At 35.8% G+C, this 20,202-nt stretch overlaps 1 protein-coding gene across 1 annotated transcript; it reads left to right on the forward strand.

Moving 5' to 3' along the window:
• Window positions 1–1,739: 1,739 nt before the first annotated feature.
• On the forward strand, window positions 1,740–19,765 carry LOC143459198 (oxysterol-binding protein-related protein 9-like). The gene is made up of 20 exons (XM_076956234.1): window positions 1,740–1,904; window positions 2,104–2,233; window positions 2,406–2,479; window positions 2,896–2,988; window positions 3,130–3,180; window positions 3,310–3,339; window positions 3,442–3,492; window positions 6,868–7,087; window positions 7,298–7,495; window positions 7,728–7,827; window positions 11,187–11,356; window positions 12,416–12,465; window positions 13,908–14,020; window positions 14,677–14,854; window positions 15,053–15,242; window positions 15,951–16,155; window positions 16,339–16,417; window positions 16,537–16,609; window positions 18,287–18,441; window positions 19,240–19,765. Exons 1-20 carry the CDS (start codon window positions 1,794–1,796, stop codon window positions 19,300–19,302), a joined length of 2,334 nt encoding a protein of 777 aa, XP_076812349.1. The 5' UTR covers window positions 1,740–1,793; the 3' UTR covers window positions 19,303–19,765.
• Window positions 19,766–20,202: the final 437 nt, after the last annotated feature.

Consider the following 20,202-nt stretch of genomic DNA (forward strand, 5'->3'; position numbering starts at 1 on the left):
CTTCTGCACTTTTCTTTCTGACATCCTTCGTTTTCTTTCACTATTTTCTCTCTTATAGAAAAAAGGTTGGTCAGAAAACAATGTCCTCTTCTGTTTTAGAGGCGAATAAAAGGAATGATTCAAAGGTAGCACTTTTTCTGCCGAAAGATGAACTTACAGGCTCTGCTTATAGCTTAGGTTTTGTAGACTTGAAAATGGCACTCGATTTTTGTCATCCTGTACCCGATCACTCAAATTTTGGGTGTCGTTCATCCCAGAGATCACGTTGGAGAGTGCGATAGTTACCAATATGGCCCAGTTGGGTAGAAATCTTGTTTCTGTGGCCACATAAGCCTGTCTAGACAGGAACTTAAACCTGGTAGTGAAGAGTTGGATAAAATACCAAAGAAGCTAGGTAAAGATTATCTTCATGTCCACCTTCAGGCATGTCTACAATTGCCTTGTCAAGATCAACACAATCATGTGCTCTCAGTGAATGTCAAACCGACCACCTTTCGGATGTCACTCTGCCTCTCTACTGCCAATCAACACAGGCAATGTTGAAGATGATGAAAAGTAATGCATCCATTGAGAGATTAGAAGTATGGAACCGCTTATGGCAGTATGGGGATAATTGGATGAATGAGCCAGACAATCATATGATTATGGTATAATGGTCCTGCTATTAATGTTCAGAAGTAACACTGGCAGCTTTTGTCACTTTCTCTTTAAATCAGCTGCGTATGGCTCAAGCAGTCAGGGATATGTTGTCATTGTCATCTATATATTATCAAGTTTACTGGCTTTGGAGATACATGTTTTTTATTCCAGGTACATGCTCCCACATTTGCGTAGATAGTCAGTATTTTGAGTTATGACTTAAGTTATTTGTCAAATACACAAAGAGAAGAATGTATACTTACTGAAAAAAAAATTAGTCAAAACTAATAAACTATGTCTGTTTGATACAGCAATAGTGTAATTCTAGTGATAAATTCGTATGGTATATATATACAGTAATGCTTCAAGTGACTGTCAAATATTTGTTACAGTTCCAATTTTATTGTTAGATGTGGAGACTGGAGTGAATATTTGTGTTATACATTTTTGATCTACAGTAAACTCAGTTTAGGAAAGCAACTGCAGTCTCAGGCACCTTTGATCATATGAAAAACCCATGGTAAAGTAAGCTTTAATTTAAAAGCTTGCTCTGTGCTTACTACTGTTCTTTTGAGTTGAAGACGAGATTGTAGAAAAAGCTTCAGGCTTTTTTTTATTTTGAATGCTTGTAGTGAAAAATATGTGCAAATGTAATTGCAATTTTTTTTTCGCACAAAATCCTTAAATTGCAGCACTGTCTTATATTATTAACATTTCCATAAACCATAATAATCAATCAACCTTCGTATTTGGAAAGACGACTTTCTATTTCGCTTCATTCATTGTTATCAAAAAATATTGGAATTATCAATATGCAACAACCGCTCCTTCTGACTGCCTTAAAAATCAATGACCGGATGAATGTCTCGGAGTGGATGATTATTTGATCATAATAACTTGAACCTATTTGTCACAGTGATTACAGTTCTGTTTGGAATTGCTGCTGTCCAGGATCATACTTAGCTTGTATAAATGGAAGTCATGTAGTTAAAGCAGTAATGCATATAAAATGAAATTTTGTCACCATAAAAATTTTCAACATCAGATTTGCAATTAATAAATCAAAAGTGTATGAAAACAACACAATCACTGCTTACACTATTTTTTTTCACTAGTGTTATCGATTAGTTTACTAATATTGATAACTTGTAAATATGACCGGTTTTTTGGAAGGACCACTCAGTAAGTGGACTAATGTTATGAAAGGCTGGCAATATCGATGGTTTGTATTAGATGACAATGCTGGGCTTCTTTCATATTATACTGTAAGTATTTCAGTTTTTTCATACATCATTTGGTATTTAAGTTTTTGGATTTGTATGGCAACTGTGTAAATGTTCCATAAGAAAAGAAACCATAATGTAAAACTGTTTACAATAAAGACAAATTTATAGACTAATGACTGGATTTACCATGGACTATTTATGTTGAGTGGGCTAGCATAAAAGTTTAGTTTTGTTTTAGTCGAAGGATAAAATGAAAAAGGGTGCACGTCGAGGCTGTGTACGACTCCGCGATGCCATTATTGGTATCGATGATGAAGATGATTCTACTTTCACCATTACTGTTGATCACAAAGTGTTTCATTTCCAAGGTAACAATATGTGCTTTACATGAAAAGTGTGTTTAAATTCAAATTAGTTTGCTTTCAACCATAAGAAGTCCCACTCTATCAGAAGCAGGTTTGCATTGCAAAACTGTTGTTTTTTAGTGTTAATGTTGATTGATAATTTTCTCGTTAATTGAAATGTTTGTAACTTGTTTAGCACGTGATGCAGAAGAAAGAAAGCAATGGGCCAGTGCATTGGAAGATACAATTTTAAGACACAGCCATTTTCAAGTAAGATTATTATGCATTTTGCAAAGTGTATCTAATCTAGACTATGTATCAACGGTTGATCAGTTTTCTCGTGGAACAGCCCGATCCCATGAATTTAGCAATCAAGGTTGATTTGCAATCCAAGAGGTTTAATTGATACCTGTGGTTTTGGCAAATGCCTTGTATATTTTGGGAACAGCCAGGATTGGATCACCCTGCATGATGCATGCCCAATCCTAAATTGTAATGATGGATTTATTTACATTATGCTTATCTCATACATTACATACAATATATTTCTATGGTAATGCAGATTTTACATATATGTAGAATATATCTCATATTTTTATACGCAACATTTAAAGCTGGTTAGTTGTATGAAATAACCATGTTATTTGGCTATATCATTTTTAAGACTACGGTTTTTGTTTTTACAGATAGACACTTTGCCCTCACCCTCTTTAGGTGAATTTGACCGTCGACTAGCAGAAGCTGATGCATACTTGCAACTGTTAATAGAAAACGTCAAGGTTTACATTTCATAATTTACATTGCAATGATGACGAAGTCTATGAATTGTGTTTTGCTGAAGTGGAATTTTCATACTTATTTACATTATTTGTAAAATCACATGCTGCTCTACCTTTTCTCAATGGTTTTGGTGTATACAGGGAATTGAAAAAAAGGTCAATGGTCTGGAAAGTGAAACATCTGATAAGCAAGTAATTACAGCTGAATTATCACTGGAGTATTATCAAATTCAAAATATCGCAAAAATTTTTACACTCATGTATACGGATCTTCTAAGTTTATCATAAAAGTTTATCTATTTTAAACTCCTTTTCTTCTAGGATATGGAAGGAATACTAATCACTGCGCAGGTAAGCAGTTACTCAAATATTTTGAGCAGAAAGACTACTTAAGGTTATGCACTATTCTTGGTTATTGGAAAAACGTTTTGAAACTGGATATCTCTTGCTCAGGAAATGATAGAAGCAGTTAAGAAGTCTATAGTTTTACTACAACTGGCAAAGGTACTTACTATATAATTTACATGCACAGTATATATACATTATTTGTGGACACATTTTGGATGAAATATTGCTTATTGGTACTCTGTTAACGTAAATAAAGTTAGGGATACTTGCTGAAACAATGTTATTTGCTAACGTATTGGTTTTGTTCCTGTTGTTTTTCCTGATCGCAAGCATTGCATATGTTGAATGTAAAAAAGTATTTTTAACTGTAGGATATTATGCAGTAAAAAATGGTGTATAGGTTATCTTATTTGTCCTGGACTACGCATATTGTAGTTGAGAGGCACTAATATGCTTGACATTAGAGGAAAGAAGTCCAGGTTTCAATTTTCGCGTCAACAGGGTAAAGTAAAATTTACTCAACAAACATCCACACATGAATATTATTGTAAACTGAGATAAAGAAAAAATTCATGACATTCATTTTACTTTTTGGACCTGAGATCAGACATTTCTTGAACATTTCTTAATCTGTTACACCATAGGCTACATTTTCATATGTTTCATCTTCAGAACTTTTCAGTCATGCTTTCAATTAACTTGATGTGTATGCACTTTGCACATACCTGGTGACAGATCATACAGCGCAATAAATACTTTGATAAACTTATAACCTATTAAATAGATTGAGTACTCATGATGCCAATATAACTGCTGTGCTAATAATTAATCTGCCAGCGTGTTTTGCAAAAGTTTAACGTTTTGTTTGATGGTTGAATCACGTGGGCAATCTCCTATAAAAGTACTTTTGCGAATCTTACACCTATTGTTACATAACTAGTGCAGTGCAACTTTGTTCGCTAGCTAGCGATTATGTTTGGCATGTCATAGATCGCTTTGCGTTTTTGCATTAAGTAACGTTTCCACAGCATAGCTGCTTTCAGATATGCTACTTCTGGGACTGTTCAAGTTTGCAGCGCAAAGAATATTGATTGAATATGGAAGTGTTTTTTAGGGTACCGTTTTATCTAGTGCCAGACCAGACCTTCGCTTGCGAAACAACGAACGTATGTAGCTTCGGTGAAAATGCGTTACTTACAGCAGGAAAACTTCGCATATAATACAGTACCAAGTTGGTACAATTCATTCGCGACCAAGTCATTGAAAGTTTAATGCAATGTAGCCGTTTGGTGTATATTATAGTTTATTGAAGTCGATGTGGTTGTACAAAGATATTCTGTCGACATCGGCATGTAACGTCAGCTGTTTCAAATTGAATAATTCATTGAAATGTGTTGTTAGCATGTCGCATTCCTTACATCTTCAAAGTGGGTTAATCAAGGTCAGTATGCGCTCGGTTATTGAGTTCTAAGAAGGTAATGAGTTTGCATCACTTCAGGAAATTCGTTATTTCCTCAGACCGCATAAATTTTATAGGGATATGTGGCTTTTATGCACACTACTTGGAAGCATTTGCGTTTGATGATTTTTGCTGCTAGCAATCTTAACATAGCATAATATTGTTCAGACAAGGTTGCGTTTGTCGAGCTCAGAAGAAATAAATAGATACCCATTTGCGGAAAGGATATGCTCGTTTGCGCTAAGCCTTACGTGCGCTGATGAAAATTTGATCACGCAATAATGAAACCATGCTGTGGTCTGCGTAGTTATCTTTCGTCATCGCTACCGTATTGAAAACAACGAGAGTAACCAGTGGATTTTGCTAATTTTTCAGGGAAAGTTTCTTGGTTATCAGTTTATCACATAGGATAAAAGAGATAATCATGGCCAAAGGATGACTTCACGATGAAAGAAGTCGAAGAAACGATCACAATCGTTAAAAGTTCTGCAGAAATATATCGTGAAAAGTTAAAGTCTTTGTAAATTCGATTTTGCTAAGCCAACCTACTACCGTGCGATTCTACACATTTGCCGTATTGTTCGCTCATAAAGGAAATCCAAGTGCTATTTTTAGGCTGATATTATATCTACTTTTTCCATCGTGGGTCTATCTTTTGTTTTATCTGGCAAGGATTTGACAATGCGTTTGAATTTGAAGCTATACCTTTGGCATCTTTCACTTTTATGTATCTCTATGCTATACACTTGAAGAATACCTGTGAGATATTCATTTAAAAAAGCAGGCTAATTTAATTAAAACACACATACGACGCGTTCGTTTCAAACGAAAAACTCCCATCTTGGCGTTGATCGCGATGTATTAAATTGAAGCCATCGTCGTATGTATGGTATAGGTTAAGGACGATTTCTACGTCAAGATGACCTTCATTTTTTCATGTCGCAAATGGCACATACGGTTTTACTTGACATTTGGTATCTGCAACGGCTGGATAGATACGTTTGCATTGAGGGACCCTTATTCGAGTTCTTTGCCTTTGTTGTAGCGTGTTTTACTTCCGTTTCACCAGGGTTTTTGGCGCGATTTTGTCCAGCTTGTCACAATTTAAAGCTCCGCAGCGCGCCGGGCCTCCTGCACTGCTCTATCAGCTAAAACGTAACGCTTTTGCACGTGATCGGAAGACGCTTTCTTGATGGGCTTGCCATTAATGCATTAGGAGGACATAACGTTGGCAAAAAAACAGCCTGTTTGAAGGGTGCAGGCGTGAAAAGTGCAGGTTGCTGGTGGATTCAGTTGATAGACTTTGCTAGACATAGATGAGGGAAGACGGTAGTCTTTTATTGTTGAAACGTTTTGTTAGTTGTTACTACCTGTATAGGGTTTGTTATGTTTAAAATTTCGTACTTTTGGCTTAGGTACTTATGAATATTCTTCTCAACGTCAATTAAAAAAGTAGTTTATTGAAAAGTCTCATTTTTTGTTAAATTACTATTTAAAAAGGCTCAGAAATCAATGTTGCTACTTTTTCTTATGGTCTACTCCAGTGGTTTTCAAACTGGGGTCCGCAGTCCTTCAGGGGTCCATGAAGAAATGTTCTGGGACTGCGAAACAACTTCTTAAACAAACTGACTCATGATATGAGGGTCGCTTTGTGCAAAACAGAAGCTAACATAGAAGGACTGGTAACAGCCAAGCAGGTGCACCCATCTCATTGATGTGTGAATTGCGGATTGCATGTAATAAGTGAATGAATGAATACAGTAATTAAGTTTTTGTGTAAATTTGCCTTAATTCGTGGTGAAATGTGAGTCATGGAAAAATTTGCGAGGGCACCATTACGCAAATATTTTGAAAAAGTTTGAGAACCACTGGTCTAGTTATTTGATGAGCAATTTTTATGGCTGCTGCTTGAAGTGGCTGGGTGATTTTTCTGTTTTTATTTTGAAAGAAACTTGTTTACAGGAAAGAATGCAGACACTCATACACAATCCAATGTTATTTTAAAGATTTCTTTTTTATGTTACCGTTTTTTTTTATTGCATGCTTTACCTACATACCTATTGATATTACAGACAGCTGTAGTGTCTGATGTGCCACATCGACAGCAATTACCTGTGTCTCCAAGTGGACCAGTTCATGCTTCAGAAAGAACGGTGCTTACAGACCATCAAAAAACTTCAAGGTCAACTTTTCCTGAAGATTCTGCAATCTTGCCACCTGCAAATGATAGTTTAAAATATCAAAAAGAAAAGCTTGATGATATGACAATGGTGAATGAATCTTCCAAACCTGGTAATATTCTCTTGTGGTCATTCATATTTCACACAGAAGTGATGTTCTTGTTATCGTAATTATGCCTAGTAGGCTTATGCCATATAGTTCATCTGCTATCATCTATGAACTTGTAGTTCTGTGCGACTTTCATTTTAATGCCTTTTGCAAATAAAAGCACTTTTCACGTGCAGTATTTTGAGCAGTTTGTTTATATGTATCTGAGTCCAGATGAAGCATCGGATGACCAACCGCCAGAAGTCAGAGAGTCTTTGCCCCCACACATGGAAAAAACTATTAGCAACGATTCAGAAGAGCCGCAATCTATGATTATTGATGAGACAAAGCACATGCCTTCATCAGTTTCTGAGCCAATTCTATCACAAGCAGATGTGGCAGTGTCTAGCATTGCTCCAGGAGATGTGGAAGGTAGATAAGGAATAGATATTGTAGTTTTTTGAGATGATAAAGTAGTTATAAGCAAACGTTACCAACATGCTGCATTATTCAATGTATAATAGTGATGATTGCTAACTGCAATACAATGAAATTTATAATTTATCAGATCGTCTCAACCCTCTGAATTAAATTACTGTACTTATAATGTTATTTTTACTCAACTTTCATGTTTTTCTAATAACGGTACATAAATAATTTTAAGATGTTGTTCTGGAAGTCCCAGCGACATCATATTCAAGCAGTGAAGATGAAGGTGATGAGTTTTATGACGCAAATGAGGAAGTGAAATCTATTCAGAGCATGTAAGTTTATATCAGTGTCATCTTTGACACAGTTAATTAATTGAATTGTTTATACAGTACCAGTTGTAAGCATCTATCACTTAGTTTCTACTGGTGAAATAAGCATTGGATCAAAGCCACTGTTTGTCTGTATTTCATACTGACAGTAACAGCTCTTTTTAACTTGCAGTATGCAAAGGTATTTTTGTTACTATCTGTTATAGCGATTTTTATGTGATTTATATTGTTCATGCTGTACGTTTTTTCATGCTTATGTCACCAACGTGTCAAGTTAGAGGGGTGCTTTTCAGAGCTGGTTCACACGTTTTTCTGTCAGGAAAAATCTCATCCGCACAAAAGACCAAGCGGTGAAACGTTTGGCAGTTGACCGGTTTGGCCACTAGCCACCTGTTTCATGGTAATGCTTCCCATAAATCATTTGGTTGATACCAAACATTTTATAAAACAATTTGTACAATTTAGCCTCACATTTCACTTTAAGTGAGCAACAACAGTTACTGTCAGCAACTGAAAGAAACTGTTAGCTTTTTCACGATTAACTTTATAAATTTGTTTGCAAAGTTTCAATGCGCTATGTCCACAAAACCTTCTGAAGTTATCTCAGCATTTGTAACCTACATTCAACTGTTGACAGACATGGTAACATAATCACAACATGCTTGACAGTCTTGAATTGCAAAGTGTGAGTTTTACTGTGCAAGCTCCATGTATGTTAAGCATAGGTAACAATATGTATACCACCAAAGGCCAGTTTGTTTGGAAATTTGTCATACCTTTAACACAGGCATGCACAACATACGGCCCGCGGGCCGCATGCGGCCCGCGAAACCTTTTCATGCGGCCCACGAGATATTCCGTGATTTCGCTCATTCAGGCATTTTCTCCACGGTTACAGTTACATAATCAACGAATCCGATGCTTTACCGCCGCTAAGCGTTAAAAACAATTAGATACTGTAGTGCGAGAGGCAACCGTCTCCTAACAGTAACCATCTTCTCAACGATATCTCTTATTCAACGGTTAATCGGTCACATTATATAAAGTAGGCTACACATTAGTTACAACAACGTTAGCACGCGGCCCGCGAAAAATATTTTTTCGCTAAAACGGCCCGTGTACTGTTTTGAGTTGTGCATGCCTGCTTTAACATAACTGAGGTGAAGCACAACCGAGTTAAGGCTTCCTTGCTGATTTTATAGGTTTGTGTAATGCTACATATGAGAGAATGGAGTGTTACTATGGTAGGAATCTCAACCATTTTTTTTTAAATTTCATCCACGTCACAACTTTATGAGTACGAGAATGTATAGGTTACTTCAATCTTATTTCATTAGCAAGGTGTGCAAAAAGGCTGAAGATTTTCAGTAAACTTTTGGTATAAACTAACAAAATTAAATTATGCACAAAATCATCTCTAAAAAATATACAAGAGACCATGAGAGTTACATTTACTCATTTTAAAAACGAAACAGAGTTAGTGACTGGTAAGATCCTGTAATAACAATAAAAAGATAGTTCAATAAGTCATATCACTCATTAGTCATTACCTACAAATCCATTCCCTTTATCTGTTCATGTAAGAAAAGTGCACAACCTTGTTTCTATAGCGGCCCGCAACTACTCAACAAACTAAAGCAACAAAATAAACAACCACTTTATGATGATTTGATGTAGACATGCTTTGTTATATACTTAAATGTTGTTTTGCTATTCGCTCATTTTGCATTCTGGCAATTGCATTCTCCTTTTATTGAAAGTCGATTTCATGAACTTAATTTTATTGGTAAAACTGGATTTTCTGAGTACTTACAGGTGAGCGTGCCGCAAGCCATTGACCATCACCCAACCCGAGGAAAAACAAAAATGCCATAGACAGACAGAAACAATAACCTGCCTCCAATGGTCAAATGTGTCCTACCAACCAGTGTTGCTTAAGAATAAAAAATAAAATGAAGTCTCAGAAATGCAATGAACTAATTTTTAAGAAATGAAAATAAATTTACGGTCATGAAGTACAGAGATTCCTAAGAAATTAACAACGCATAAGCCATTTTCATTCGCACTATAGTTTCACAGGTTGCACTGATCTAGAGTATATGCCCCATTGTAAATGTTCTAAAACTCCACACATGCTCATATGTCAGTATTAAATTCAAATTAAACATTTTTGGGTTCAGCTTGTTTATCAATTCTATTATCCTATACATAACATCATCATAACATTTTGTTTCGTAATTTCTTTCCTCTGTGTTCAGGAAACAATACCAGAGAGCTGCTGTTATTACTCTGTTTTGTTTCATTTTTTCAAGGAAGTGTGTGACGTCATTTCATTGATACAGCTCCCATTGCACCATCGCATTTCCTAAATAGAGCTTAGCAAGTGGCAGCAGACTGGACAAGTACATTACAAGTAGTTCGCCTCATTTTCTCTGGAAACATTAACATACTGAAAGGTTTTGCCCTCTCTACTACTATGACATCATACAGACCCTTATTATTTAAATTTACATTGTTTGCATAGCTTTGAGCTTTTGTACAATGTAGTCAGCTTCTAGCTTGATATCCTGGTGTGGCTCTTCGTGTTTGAACAGTACTATTTGATGAAAGACCATCTATAAACAGAGGAATGCTGAAGTTAGATTAACGGGAATTTTAAAGTTAGTTGGTTTACTTTCTAGGCGGAATTTGTTCAACTAGATACAAACTACACTCGAATGTGTTTGAAGTGTAAAGTTGCTTGAAACTGTTGATTATAGTATTTAAACTTGTGCAAGGAAGTAGTGGGTATACAATTATTTTGTGTATCTTAAACTTTTGTGAAATGAAATTTATGATATCTCATCCAATAGTTTGCAGAGCTAAGGCGTAGATCAGTTGCTTTCAACCTTTTTGTCTTAGTGGACCTACTGTTGTTGTTTAATGCATATTTGCATACCAGAGTTAGATTCTAGATCCATGTTAAAAGAAAAAATTACCTTACATTGCCAGTAAAGTTTGAATAATTAAGCAAATGGTACAAAATGTACCTTTGAGTCTAAACTTAAAAGGTTTTCAGGTGGCCTTTAAAAATATTTCGTAGACCCTTAGGTTAAACCAATTTTATGTTGATGCAGAGTTTATTAAAAGAAAATGAATGTATTTTGTGTGTATGATACATATGGCATTAACTTGATCATAAATCATATTACCTGTACACATTCAAATTTAATACAGATTTGAGTTCGGAATACATAAAAAAACATAAAATGGTAGCTAGGCTCTGTAGCCCATAAATGTATAAAGCTGGTTGCTAATATGCCTAACTTTTCAAAACTCGGAGAAAAATTTCGAAGTGTAACACCACATTTTCATCCACACAGTCGAAGCAAGACATCAATTGATGAAGGAACAAGTCCAACAGCAAATGGTAATGATGCCACTGAAGAGAGGCTAACTGAAGCGGAGCCAAAACTGGAAGAAATCAACTTAAAGTATGGCGACGAAGATGATATGTACATGCAGGACGAGAGCCAAGCTGAGGGTGAAGAAGGTACAGAAATATAGGTTAGGCTTAACACAGAGTAGGAGCATCACCTTGAAAGGTTTATATATAGCTTTTCTAAAGAACTTGTTAATGCAATAAAGGCAACGTTTTTAATCCCAAAGCAATTTTGTATTATATCTGTTGAGGTTTGTGTTGTAAGGAATGTGTAGATAATAGAAGATCCATTTGAAGGTATTTTTATAATTGATGGTTCTTGTTTTATAAACATGGAGTTATTAATTGTAGCTGGCAATCTTGTGGAAGTTTCTCTCAAACCTTTGTTAGTATCTTAAGTCTTTGGACGGTAAACGGTGGACCGATCAATTATATCAATATTATAATTATAATTCTATTAAATATTATTAATATATTATTAAATTATATATTATATCAATTGTATGTTTTTGATTTTGTTGCAATTTGTCTATTTCCAAGTGTGTTTGTATAACCAAATTAAATGTAAATATGTTATGCACTGGGAATAAAGCAGTTGTGGGCAAAAACATATATTGCTCAAACGCTTCATATACAAGCAAATCTTGTAGCTATTTATTAAAGTGTTTTGGTCGGTCGTCTGAATATAATCTTGAACTAAAATTATTATCATCTAAATGTTTTTATTTTTTTTTGTTTCATTATAAATTTAGTCACAGTATGGTCAAAAGTAGGCCTCACTTTTAAGGTTAGTGACGGAACTAGCTGTAATTTAACATGTTGCGTCTCAGAAAGTCTTGAAGTTAAACACTGTATCATAATTACATAACTTTATTATGAGACGATTTTATCAGAAATTAGTTGTTGTTAATAGTATGATGATTTACGAAACAATTTTCAGACCAAAAAGTCTCTTTTTTGTGGATAGAAACTTACGATTCTCTTTTCGTAGACTCCAAATTTGTTACAACTTTATTATAATTGTCAAACAATTCTGGAGACAAAGCAGTTCAAAAAATTATATAACTTACCGGCAGTGCACAATTGTTTACTTAACCTATTTCATCTTGTCGTACATTATGTGCTGCAGTAGCACAACTACTAATAATGAAAGAATTGACTTCATTTCAGGCGAATCGGTTGAAGAACATAAAAGTGTGATTATGCACCTTCTTTCTCAAGTAAGTTTTTCCTGGTTATTACCAGTGTATATGATAAGCAACTTTGTTTTGTCAGTTTAAATTTTCGGTTGATTTACTTTTACACAATTTAAGTTGTGTGGAGCATTTTTGACAGAACTCACATAATGTGATTTTGATAATTAATTAATGTTAGGCTTACAGACTATTTTAATGTGTGGTGAGAATGCAAGTTGGAAAAACAAAAAACTATGAAAGCTTATGCATATGCATTAAACTAAAGAGCAAATATACCTTCAAAATAAATTCCTGGAGAATGGACCTGTTTGACGTTGACTTCAGGAATAGTGACTAGTATATGACAATTTATAAATTTACCAGAAAGGTTACGCCATACAGGTTTTGTACAGTAGGGTTGTTCAAAATCTTATTGACTTTTTCTGTGTCTGTGAGGAGCAAAAGGTACAAGCCATAACCTTGTTACAGCACAATAAAACAAAAACATCATACTCATGACAAACAACCAATGAAGGAAAGAAAAGTGGTGAAATCACAATAACTTAAAATGTGCAAAATCTTTAAATCAAATTAAAGCTGTATTTAGGACAACATTGAAAAAATGCTTACAAACACAAGGAGAAACTTAATGCCAGTATGAGAAAAAAACCTGTTAAATAACCTAGCTTTAATGAACTGTGCTTTATTAATGTTCACATGGATGATTAAAATAAAACTTAACCAAAAGAAATACCCTCTCAAGCACTGGAATCCCATTTTTGCGGCGAGGTAAAACTATTGAACTTTCAATTGCTCAAAAACATGTGAATAAGATAACATGTAAGTATTTGACAAAAAAGGGACATGCCTCTATATTCCATTGAACAGATAACATGTTATGAGAAATAAAGATACCCTGATATTTAGTGTATGTACTATATACAGTAACAATTGAAACCGATGTTAAAAACCATGTTGCACTAACATGACATTTAATAACAAATCAAACTTTTTTATTTTGAGGCAAGTTACATACCAGTGTAACCTTACACTTACAAATCCGCCAGTATCTTTTGCAAATAATCTGTTCAAAAGTATGTAAAAATTTTGTCTAAATTTGATTTCATTGCTTGGTAACAAATGGGTTAATTTTGTAAAAATTTTGTTGTTTTTTTTTGTCCAAGCTATCAAAACAATATACATATTGAAAGAGATTTTACAAACACTTTCACAACAAAGTTGTTTTCTCAGACCATAATCATGGATAAAAAAAACAAAAAAAATTTAAAAGTATAACTTCTGAAGTTTTCTAAGCTTGAACAGACCCATTGTATAGGACTGTGCTATAGTGATAAGTGCTGCATAGCAACCCCACTTTTGAAACATTTCTCACTTTAGGAGTTTGAACAATTAAATATTCTTCAGTGCCTCAGCATACATAATGGAGAAACCGTTTTTTTTTTCAATGTACTGCCCTTTTCATAAAGGTAAAACTCGGCATGGACTTAACTAAAGTCGTTCTACCAACTTTCATTCTTGAAAGAAGATCCTTGCTTGAGATGTATGCAGAATTCTTTTCCCATGCTGATTATTTTCTTGAGTAAGTTTGTGTATGATTTATGACTGATAATTATGTGAATTTTGATCATATAAAATTGTATAACAACTATGCAAAAAAATATGTAATGCAAAGTGTTTGTGTAACTTTTCGGAAAAGTACTGCTGTAGGCTAATGGCCACTTGGTTGGTTTACATGTCTGCAATGTGCCACAATATAATCCATGACGTAGTTCCTGCGAGTGCATTGCTCTTGTTCTTCTATAGATATGTGTGTTGCTGTTATTGACATAGCATTCAAATTAAGTGTACTGATAAAACTACATGTACTGCATAATGATTTAATAGCTACTATTAGACATATTTACTATTAGGTATGACTGCGTGCCTTATAATTACAAGCTGTCATGTTACTTAAATATGTAACCGAGTGAAGCAAGTCACATATTACTATCCTCTCTATCTTCATCTATCCTCTGTTTATTTGGCTAAAAATCTTTGCATGGACATTTGTGTGGTGTCCAAATAGACTGTTACAAATTTGTTAGTGTATCAATTTCAATTTTCAATTTTCATCAATTTCCAAAAATATGAATTACCAACCAATTCTAAACACGAAACAGATATATGTGGTTTATGAGAGTTTTACTTTGTGCCGTATCCTGCCTTTCCGTAATTTGCATCTGGTATTGTGCGCAGAATATCTCAAAAGCCAACTCCCGAAGAGAGAATGATTGCCTGCCTCCGCTTTTACATGAGTACTTTCGCGGCTGGCAGAGACAGCTCAGTTGCGAAGAAACCTTACAATCCTATACTTGGCGAAACGTTTCAGTGCCTTTGGGACATTCCGCCATCGTCTTCACCTTCGGATGAATTAGTGAGTTTTTTTAAACTGATGAACCCAAACTAATGTTACTAATAATGTCAAGCGCAGTGTACCATAACATCATGTACAAAACATTGTGTACAGCATACCCAAAAATATTACGATCGTAAAAATTAAATATGCTAACATAGTACCCGCACGAACGTAAATAGAACATCACTGGCATTGACTGCCTACCTTTCAACATAGGTTTTCGATGGGCCCGTTCCTTGGGCGAAATCCGACCAACTAAGCTTTTTAGCCGAGCAGGTCTCCCACCATCCACCGGTGTCCGCCTTCTACGCTGAGCACAAGGACTCCAAAATGCAGTTCAATGGCCACATATGGACCAAATCAAAATTTCTCGGTCTATCCATTGGCGTCCACAATATTGGTCAAGGTATGGAAGCATAGCTATCGTGGTTTATATGATGCTACGTGATTTTAACAAATCATTTCCCTTAAACTGGCCAAAAAATGAATGGGTTTAACAACCACATCAACAACATATTCTGCTCAGTATGGCAAACCATACTGGACCAAAGTGAAAATCGGCTAAGTGGGCCAAAACGCCTAATCGCGGGCGATTATGCGTTAAAAAAGAGTGATGTGGTGGGTTGGGAACGTTGTTGATCAAAGTGGACAGCAACATCATGTATGAAGGGATAAAAAAGTTTTGCGTGCGCGTTAATGAATTTCTTGCATGTATGTACACTACACTTTCTACTGTGGATTTTATATCTTGTTATATACTTACAACGTATAGCCTAAACCCAGTCTGCAAGTACATTGTAGCCGCCGGCCATCGCAGACTAAAGCGTTTCGTCCACCTTGGCCAACAACGATCCCTACGCACCACTCTACTCTTTCTTACGCATAATCGCGCGATTTTTGTCTCACTGGGCCTGCCCAATACCTTACTCGTAAAAGTTTTCACTTTTGTCCAGTATGGATTGCCATAGCTCGAAACTTAGGTTAACTGGCTATCTAAATTTCCCCTTGTTTTTGTAATTATTCAGTGAACGCGAAATAACTTAAATTCGTCCGTTTAAAATGTTTAAAATAAGCTGTAAAAATTGATTAAGTTACAAGATGTTATTACACTCAGGTTGTATCCGTCTAATGGATCGAGATGAAGAATACATAATCAATTTTCCAAACGGTTATGGACGTTCTATTTTGACCGTGCCATGGGTTGAACTTGGTGGCGATTGCACTATCACATGTGAAAAAACAGGCTACAACGCTTTTGTTAAATTCCACACGAAACCGTTTTACGCGACCAAACTCCATCGTGTCACTGGCGAAGTATTGTGAGTGGTTATTATTTGTTTTAAACGCCGTTAACTTTTTTCATTGTTACGCTGCGAAAGGAATCCTAAAGCTTCCTTATTTAAGTCTACCTATACCTTACGAAACTGCCTTCTACTACTAATAACAAAATGTAAGTGGCATTGATAGTTAGGTTTATGAATAGGTTCCGTGTTTTTTCCCAGTGAACCGAACGCCAAAAAGCCCTTCTGCACAATGGAAGGCGAATGGAACGCCCAGATGTTCCTCCACTACACAACCGGAGTAAGATTAAGTATAAAACAATCAATATTTTGATTAAGAATAAACATCGCAAATAAAAGTACAGATGTTGATGTTTAAATATGCATGGAACTTTGTCATGGAACCCATCATTTTTTCAGAGAAGCGAGTGTTTGATTGATACAAAGAAAAAGAAGAAATTTCCCAAGAAAGTGCGCACTATAAAACGACAAGGTAGGTGAAATGTGGGAAGAATAGGCCTTTTGCAAGATTAACTTTTCCTGTAAGGCCCAGGTTGTTGCTTTGACTGTAGGCGTAATTATATCTTTTAGCAAACCTATTTAAACCAAACTGTAAATTTCTGTTAATTCTACGGAATGCTTTTTAAAATACCTGTCTGAAACATTCTTGTTTGTCCCACGTTTCTTATGCTACTGGTAACCAATGGGATCGATTTAGCCATCATCAGTGGGACTATTGGAACAAGAAAATAAAGAAAAAACCACAGCTTGTAGTTACCGATTGCCGGTGAATGAAACAACGAATGGGCTAAAAAAACTCCATGACAGCATTTTAGTTGCTTAAAGATCAAATATGTATATTGTATATCTTAGCTATGGTTTTTATTGGGCCTATTATTATTATACAGTGGGACCTCGTTAATCCGTACCCCGATGAACCGGAATCCCCGCTATCCGACACAAAACTGCCGGGAACGGATTTCTTCCTATGCATTTTACCCCTTTAATCCGGAAACCCCGCTGTCCGACTCCGACACTAAAGTTTCGGAACAAATGTGCTAAATCAATAGCAATAAAATCCGATAAACCGGATTATTAACAGTTAAGCGAAAATGATTCACGACTGTCCTAATACACTATGTTAGTTTGTTGACGAAACAATAGCCGATTATCTACGCATAATAACGTTGCGGTCTTTATTGATTCAAAAGTACAGTACTGTACAGTATTTTAGAAACGAAAAAATAAATTGTTCATCAACAGTAACAAACAACGCTTCCGCGGTCGCAAAAAAATACGTACATTACATCGGTTGAGTGTGGCAATCTATTGAAGACATACTGCTGCAACTCAATCGTGCTATCAGCTTTTGATATCGCATTGCGCAAAGATTGGAAACAGGTCAAAGAAAGTTCAAGACAGTTGGTCCCACCGGAATGCTTCGCCACGCAAGAGCGGTTGTCAAACCGATTTGCGACCGAATGTTCGTCACTTGGAGAGCATTCGTCTTTAATACGGTGGTTCTGGGGTTCGACACTGGGTCGGATCATACAATAAATATAATTTTATTTTAGTTGCTGTCCAGCCAGAAACTCGGCACTTAGAATTGGAGTAAGGTGCATACGTCGTTTTGAACACGGTGCTGCATTTGCAAGATTGATTGATTTTTTACTTTCCGATTATCCGGATACCCCGCTAAACCGACATTTTTTGACGAAACGAAGTGGTCCGGATTAACGAGGTCTCACTGTATTATGTAAATATATTTTTCCTGTTGACGTTTGCTATTGCGTTACATGATAGTTGCTAGCAATTTCTATAACAAACAAACAGACGCACAGTTGGCCCGTATGCGAAAAGTAAACACTTTTTTTTCACATAAGCGATATTCAAAATCCGATTATCAGTATGGCTTAATTTCGAATTATATTGATTTCTCAAAATTGACTTTATTGCTTACAGTAGTATGACATTTCGTCTAATTTCGAAATTTCATCTCTCAAAACTCGAAGCATTTTAAATGATACCACGCCTCCACAGATTGATTAACAGTATTTAAAAAGGCAATTAATAAGGGCGACACAGCCATTGGCCTTCGATACATTTCATTATCGGCAAGCGGTTGTATTTTCTAAAGTGCAACTTCTTAGAACTTTCCTGCCAATTTCAGACGAATTTGAATCGCGGCGACTCTGGGAGAAAGTGACTATAAACTTGAAAGCAAACAACATCGACAAAGCGACTGAAGGGAAACGAGCTCTGGAGGATAGACAACGTCAAGAAGCGAAAGAGAGACTTGAAAAGAGTATTACATATTATCCAGAAGTAAGTACTTCAGCCGCAGTGAGAAGCTATAGCCGCAGTTAGCTTGCCCTATTTTGACCTGTGTAACCACGTCTTCTGAATTCCGAGGGATAAGAGTGTACTCAAACAGTACACTCGGTTTTACTTTTAACTACTAATTAAACTAAAACAACACGTCGTAGAACGATCAGATTTTCACCGGTTGAAAGAAAAATGTTTAGGCTTTTTTTAGTTTGTTGCATGAAGTTATTTTAGAATGCAGATTTTGTGTAAAACGTTGAGTTTTACATCTTGTACAGTTGATTGTTTTTCTCTCCTGCTGTTGAAAATATATGCATTTTATTCGCGGCAATTTTCTTTTTTTCTTGCATGTAGGCCATATTGTAAACTAAAAATCGTGACAGCTATCCCAAGTTTTCACAAGCGACTGGTCAGTTTTTGGAATCACTTTTGATACAAATGTATCAATATCTCGTAAAGTACATGACCAAATGTGTGTCGCATACTTGGATAACCCGGACATTTTCAGGAAAATTCAAAAAACCTCAACTTTATTGACCCAGAAATACCCCTTCAAATCATCGTTTTTAATGAACATTTACGTTTCGGTAAAAATGTCTTTAAAGAGACGTTGCCTTATAGTAAACAGGCGTTTTTAAAGCAAGTGAAACGGAACGTATATAATACAAGTACGAGTTATACAAAATTCTATCGATCCCACGGATGTAAGTAAAACATGAATAACATATTGCCGCATGAGCGAGTTCCGTTATCAGCTGTTTATGCTACCTGGAAACTCAATTGCATTTTCTTTTTCAGCACTTTCATTTAGACGACTGCCAAAATTGGATTTACAAGACTCCGCTGACCACTCGAACCTAATAATGCGGTGGATATTCATTTGTACTTAAATGAATTTACAGTTTTGGTTGTATTTTTAAACAATGTTCTCCTTGCATTGCAGTTATCTGCACCTCTTTATATTTTTCCAGAAATTTCTGTCACGAAAAAATGATGATCGTTTGAACATTTATTTATCAATAAAAAAATGTCTGTGAAAAAGCTTTGCACTGGTGGTGCATTGCCCGCCGCAAGTATGTGCGGAGTCTTCTAATTTGGGGTTTAGTGATGTCGCTTAATGTTTTATTATTTATTCATCTTGTGCAATTTCTAGAATTGTGTCGTTGTGCTGCAATTGTTTGAAAATGTTAAACGTCATGCTTCTTTGACGAAGTATATTCCCATATATTAATTGATCGTTTTTTAGTACATTGACTTGCAAAAACAACATTTTTCTTGTCCAGCGTATAAAGAAATAAATTTTATTTGTTGTTGTGATCTAGTACAGCGCCTTTCACCCTGTGTTACTGTACGGTGTACGCACTTGAGCGGATGAGGAACACGATGCGGATGAAATTCGTTTCTGATTTTCGATTGTACTTACGCGACGCTGATTGGTTGTGCACGTTTGGCGTTTTCACGCTTACCCTCGCGTCGGTCCATGGTCGAGGCAAACTCATCCATAGCATGTGTTGCGCAGTTATCACAAAGTAAATCCAGTTTTGTCAATATAGCTTCCATGAATTAGACTGCCATTAAAAAGAGCGTGACAATGCTGAAGTGGCAAAGAAAAAACAACAGCAAGTAACAGAGCAGGTAGGCATCACATCATAACAAAGCGATGGCTTATCTCGTTGCTTAATATTTAGTTGAACAGCAGTCTCGTGCTATTAGGAATGTACGTGCGCCTACCAATTTTTGGCCAGGTACATTGTGCCGAAA

This window comes from Clavelina lepadiformis, chromosome 5, assembly GCF_947623445.1.
Source record: "Clavelina lepadiformis chromosome 5, kaClaLepa1.1, whole genome shotgun sequence".
Lineage (NCBI taxonomy): Eukaryota > Metazoa > Chordata > Ascidiacea > Aplousobranchia > Clavelinidae > Clavelina > Clavelina lepadiformis.